At 35.4% G+C, this 6,465-nt stretch overlaps 1 protein-coding gene across 1 annotated transcript; it reads right to left on the minus strand.

Annotated features, from left to right (window-relative positions):
• Positions 1–626: 626 nt before the first annotated feature.
• LOC119999095 (geranylgeranyl pyrophosphate synthase, chloroplastic/chromoplastic-like) lies at positions 627–1,987 on the minus strand. The gene has a single exon (XM_038846617.1). The coding sequence runs from the start codon at positions 1,957–1,959 to the stop codon at positions 733–735; it is 1,227 nt and encodes a 408-aa protein (XP_038702545.1). The 5' UTR covers positions 1,960–1,987; the 3' UTR covers positions 627–732.
• Positions 1,988–6,465: the final 4,478 nt, after the last annotated feature.

The raw sequence follows: 6,465 nt of genomic DNA on the forward strand, positions 1-6,465 counted from the left end.
ATCCCAAATCGTCCTCCTTTTTCAAGGTGGATGTGGGAGTATTGAGAACATGCATCCTGCTCCACTCTCCTGGGTTGTAGGCCTTATGCTTGGGATTGAGAGAAAATGTCTAACAATCGCCATATTGTTAGTGCTCCTGTATGGTTGAACTTGGGAAGGATTCTGCTTCTTCAAAGTGCGAGACGAACATGGTTTTGATCTCTGGTTGACATGTAGTTGTTGGAGATGTGTTTGAGACTTTTAAGGAACGTGTAGGCTACACTCTGAAATCTCCTGAACTCTCTATGTGCTTATGCAGCTAAAATCTATGTTTCTTTTCACAAACTATTTTAAATTAGAATAAAACAATTATGACTACATATCCCTTCATTGTAACCTTTCGAACATAGTTCATCAGACATTTGAGATTTCTAACAACTACCTTTTGGATTTCAACTTAATTAACACCAGATTCACTAGCAAAGTGGAACAAACATTAATCTAAAATCTCATTACCACGTGTCTATTGGTGATTAGTTGATCATCGCCAATTGCTGGCCCCACACTTCCACGTGTCAACAGATGATTGGAGGTCACTTTTGGTACAAAAAGTAATACAACTTGAATAATATAAGACAAACGTCGATTTCCATGAAATTTAAGTACTTATTTAAGGATCCATAGGGATCTACAATAGCACTGGAAAATAGAAATTAAGTAAGATGAGAAGACATTAACTAATTAATTAATACCCTAATGTTGACTATTAGCGATGTAATAAGCCAAATGGTGCAATGGAGCTGCCCTTCGAGCATCAAAATGATTGAGTTCTTGAATCGCTTGAGTCATTAACCTTCTGGCAAGTTTAGTGGCATTGTCGATGCCCATCAGATTAAGGAAAATAGTCTTATCGCTCATCCAATCCTTGTTGGAAAATTTCCCCAAGTGTTGCGCTGACGCGGTCACGTTGGAAAGATCATCCTCCACTTGACACAATAACCCGATACACCTTGCGTACTTCCTAATCTTTTGCACATCTGACTCAGTCGCCCCTCCAATTATCGCTCCACAAGCAATCGACGCCTCTAAAAGCCTCGCAGTTTTGTGCCCATGGATATACTTCACGTCTTTAAAAGTTAAATTTTTTCCTTCAGTCATAAGCTCCCCAAATTGGCCTCCCACGAGCCTGTCCGTCCCGATCGTTGAAACTAGTTCTGTGATGGCTCGAACCACCCTGTCTGGTGGAGCATGTGTGCTATTTTCCGCTATGTGCTCAAATGCAATGGAAAAGAGAGCAGCACTAGCAAGAATGGCAACTTTTTGACCAAACACTTTCTCCATACAAGGAAGATCCTCAATAATCAACCAAGAAGTGTGAATGATCTCAATTGCACAAGCCATTGGCATTGCTAATGCTTCATCTCCACCAACCAATTGACATGAAGCAATACAAAGAATTGGACACACACGCTTTCCTCCCAAAAGTAGGGAGTGTCTCATTGCCTCCCTAATCTTTTTGGGGTGCTTCAAAGGTACTGCTTGATCAAGTGCTTTGTTCACGCTTTTGAGCTTCCAATTCATGTACTTGTTGAGTTCAAATACGCCTTCCGATCCGGTCAGGCTACCGATATTTTCTTTTGCCAGAGAAGGTTGTGAAATTGAACTTGATGAGTAGGTTTCAACTTCACTAAAAATAAATTTCAGAACGACATGTCTGAGAAGGAAAAGTAAAACGAATCTAAGTGGGGTTTTGCTAGCATTGATAAAGATTTTGATAGGTGCAAAAGCAATCGATACCAACAATACTTCATCAAGTGCCTTATTCACTTGTTTGAGCTTCAAAGTCATGTATTCCATGAATTGAATAACACTCAAACACAAGCATTGCAGCTCGGTATTGATAATTTCTTGGGCTAGAGAAGCTTCTTTTGACCATAATTTTACGCCTTGAGTGAGAATAAATTTAAGAGAGAAATGCATGAGAAGGAGAAATACATATCTAACTAGTTTTTTGTAAGCCTTGAAAGGGTATGTGAGAAGGGGAAAAGCCATTGAAGGGGATGCAAGGGAATAGCAGAGAATTCTTCTTTAAATTGGACAAATGACGTTATAAAATAGGGATAACTATCAAATTGGCTCTTGTACTTTACGTTTTGGTTTAAAACAACCCCTAACTTTGTTTTGAATCAAAAAAAAAAACCCTTATGATTCACCAACAAAGCAAGTTTGGAAATTACTTTTTAAAAATGCCACGTGTCACCATCTAATAGGGTAAGTCCACATGTACACCACATCATTCATGAAAGAATATAAAAAAATTAACTTAACTACCAAATCAACAATTTTTTAATGGATGTTTGACAAAAAGGCTAACGTGTACCATTCTTGTAAGTACAAGAGCTTTTTTGATTCAATACAAAATTGAAAGGGCTTCTTTGAATCAGAAGGCAAAGTACAGGGTAAATTCCATACTTATCCCTATAAAATATTCAATTGAGATGTACTTTTCATTTAATCATGAATAAAGTTTGGCAAATGTTAGCTATTATTATTGATATAAATTTATGAATAAAGTTTGGCAAATGTTAGCTACTATTATTGTTATAAAATCATGGTTATAACAATCGTTTTCACATTCGTGAGTTGTTGATCCAATGGTTATTATCACGTATTCTACGTGACTGAAATCACATGGTTAGTATCACGTATTATACGTGACTCAAAAGTGACAACAGGACCTATATATATAATTTTTGACTTTTTTCATGCCTTGTTAGTTAATACCAATAAATTGATAGCACAACCATGTTAAAATCTTTCACAGCTATCCCTGCCTACCAACCGGACAAGTCCAAAAGTTATGGTCTATGAAATTAATTGGGGTGGATTAAATCTAAAATGATATTACATTAATCCACTAGAAAAAAATTTGCGAGAGTTCGGGGGCAGCGGTCCTAAAACTTTTTTTAAGGCTATTTAAAATAGTACAAGTATTTGAAATAATGTTACTGATGAACAACTCCTAAGTAAACATAAACAATTTTAGCTATGAAATTAAATGTATTGGAATGTCATTCACACGTTTGGGATTAACACAAAATTATCTATGAAATTCAAATGTAATGACAGACTTGAGCCCAAATTTAAGGATTAAGACGTAAGCCCATACGTCGGACCTATGATATACAAAGGGCTTAATTGGTAGAATTGAGACTTCATTTATATTTACGAAGGGCTTAATTGGTAGAATTGAGACTTCAATTATATTTAAGAATTTAGTCGTAATTATATAAACATTAATCATCAAAAGACTAAGACTTGAACCCAAATTTCAGTCTATACCTAGAGTGTTGGTCTTGATATGAATCAAGTAAGAAAAGTTGATAGACTCCCTACATCTCCCTCCATTTCTCTCTTCAATTCAGCTTCCAAAAGCCTCCCTTCCTTCAGCCCTAGTGGAGTCCGTTCTTCATCTTGAAGAGATGTAGCTAGGCTTTTGGCCTTTACATTTGGCCTTGAAAGTTTATTATTCAGTTTGAGCTATCAATCTTTGTCGGGGAAATTCTAGGCCGGTACCCCTAACAAGACTTTTGGACATCTAGGTCCACTCAAAAACCAAATGCACGTAAGTACCCCTAGGACAACGAATCGCCACAACCGCCGACAACAACAATAAAATCGGGAAAAATCGACATTCTAACATAGTTTAGTAACTTCGATTCCAAAACTTTCAGTTTTTTAATTTCTTATGGTTACAGTTTCTTACTGGTACAACGAGTAACTCTACTTATTATTGTTACACTATTTGTTCCTAACAATGCCCAATCTCTTGCATGGGCCTACATAGATTATGTTGAAGATATTACAAGGATGAATACATACGAATGGTCTGCGCACATTTTGGAGTGCTTGTTTACGTCACTTTGCGCGAATGCTCATAGAGTTAGATGAAGATTCAAAAGATGAAGATGACTCTGAAGAAGATGCAACTGAAGAAGATTAAGAAGAATGATCAAAAGATGAAGAACTTGCACAAGAAGAGTCATCAAATGGAGAACAATCAAGAGAAAATTCAACACAAGGTGAAGTGCAAGAGGAAGACTCATCAAAGGGATTAGTGTCAGGAGAGGGAAGAGTATCGGAAGAAGAGTCACCGTAAGAGGAACTGTCAAAGGAAAAGTCGCCAGCAGAAGGAACAAATGAACAAGAACAAAATGAAAAGGCACAGGAGTTGGAAGAGGAAAAAATTTTAGAAGAAAAAGAAGAAGATTATGTTGATGTACGCTCACAAGATATAGAGGGAGAACAAAATGATGTGGAAAAAGAATCTAATGCCATAGAAAACAAAGAAGAGGAAGAAGTAAGATTTCCAGAAACTCAAACTGATGACGTATTAGAAAAGGAAGAATATGAAGGAGGAGAAAAAGAAGATGAACAAAAACCCAGAGAGTCGGGAAATTATTGCAGAACAAGTGAATATCATGACATTATAGGAGAAGAAGAAGAAGAAGACATAGCAGAAAAAAGAGAAAAATAATATGAATAGACAACGAAAGAGTTGGCAAATGATTGTGCGACAACCGAATATAATGATATTATAGGAGGAGAAGTAGAAGACATAGAATACAAATGAGAAAAAGAAGATGAAAAGAAGGACAACGATTCAACAAATGATTGCGCAACTACTGAATAGCATGATATTAGAGGAGGAGGAGAAGAATACATAGCGCAAAAAGGAGAATAAACTATAGAATCAGGTTTTCTAACATTGTACAATGTTGCACAACATGTGGAGAATTCAAAAGAGCAACAACCTGAGAGAGAATCTAGAATTGAGTTCTTGGAAAAAGAACTAAAACACTCAAAATCCGGAGAGATCAACTTACAGAGACAACTAGATGAAGCTATCTCAAAAATAAAAGAGCTGGAAACACAGAATCAAAATGTACTCCTTAGGCTGTATAAGAAAGAAGAACTATCGATGAAAAGGCTATACAGAAACCAACTTCTTAAGGTTAATATTCGAAAAGCAAAATCAAAAGTGAAGGATCTAGAGATAGAAACGCAACACTTGCTAACCAGATAGATGAAATTCTAGAAAGATAGATTACAAAGCAAGACGAATCAACACCACCAGAAGGAAAAACAGAAGAAGAAATCCAAAGATCTATGGCACAAAACATAAAAGCAAAAGAAAGAAAATCACATGAAAATCCAGAATTCACATATCCCAAAAGAAAAAGGAAGGCAAAAAAGAAGGTACACATACAACTGATGGTGGGGAAATAGAATGTGAAAAAGGTCCAAACATTGCACCAAAGAAAATGAGGAATAAAACTACCAAAACACAACCAAAATGGGAAATACCAAGACATCTAAGTGCAAAAAGCAAAAGGATAATGGAAAGACTAGAAAGGGGAAAAAAAGGCCATTGCAAGTACTATTCAAAAAAAACTTCAAGTTACTATTTTCATGTTATTGTTTCTATATTACAGTTATGTCACATTCAAACATGTATTCATTTTATTAATACAAATTATAAAAAAATATTGTAATATACAACAAAGACTACATTTGGATGGGAGCAAATTGCCATTCATCCGTGATGTTGCAAGACTTGCTTGATTTACTTAATGACGATAAGATTGCAAGCAGTGTAAGTTCATAACTTCTTTGCTCTATTAGTGCACATGTATGTCAAATGAAACTTCCCACCATATTTTACAAGTCATTACCAATGTCGGTGGAGGTCATTAATACTTATGGACAAATTTTAATTTCAAATGCATTCTCAACTGTAGAATTGACATATGAGAAAAGATGTCAAGGAAATCAAAGGGAGGATGAACAGAAAAGGTATATAGATGATGTGCTAGCAAATATAGACATGCCTAGATATTTGATGTTTCCTATGAACTCTACAAGCGAGAGGGAAGCTGCACTTGATCACTGGACTCTGCTTGTCTTTCATTATGAAAGATATAAGTCAACACATTACAATTCCCTTATACCTAGAGATGGACGAGAAAACATGTATCAGAAGATGCCCGTCTACTAATAAGTTATAAATATAAATACATATATATATATATATATATATATATATATATATATATATATATATGCAAGAATATATAATTTAACAAATTAATTTTGTTTGCAGAAAAATTATGTGGAGCAAAAGACGAAGGAAAAGTTCATAACTTTAAAAGTATCTGCCAATCAATAATACAGCAAGGATGAATTTACGTATCCTTTGTTGCCTGACTTGAAATGTCCACAACAAACTCAAGAGAGTGTTGATTGTGGAATCCATGTATGTCACATCATGGATAGGATCTGCAACAATGACAAATTGAAGAAAACTTGACATTCAAAGAAGTCAGAAAGTATAGAACCAAAATGGTGGCTACTTTTATTGAGAACTGCTATGAGGATTTATGAATTTGATATTTGTAGCCTCTTAATGTCTACTGTACAAATACA

This window comes from Tripterygium wilfordii, chromosome 5, assembly GCF_013401445.1.
Source record: "Tripterygium wilfordii isolate XIE 37 chromosome 5, ASM1340144v1, whole genome shotgun sequence".
Classification (NCBI taxonomy): domain Eukaryota; kingdom Viridiplantae; phylum Streptophyta; class Magnoliopsida; order Celastrales; family Celastraceae; genus Tripterygium; species Tripterygium wilfordii.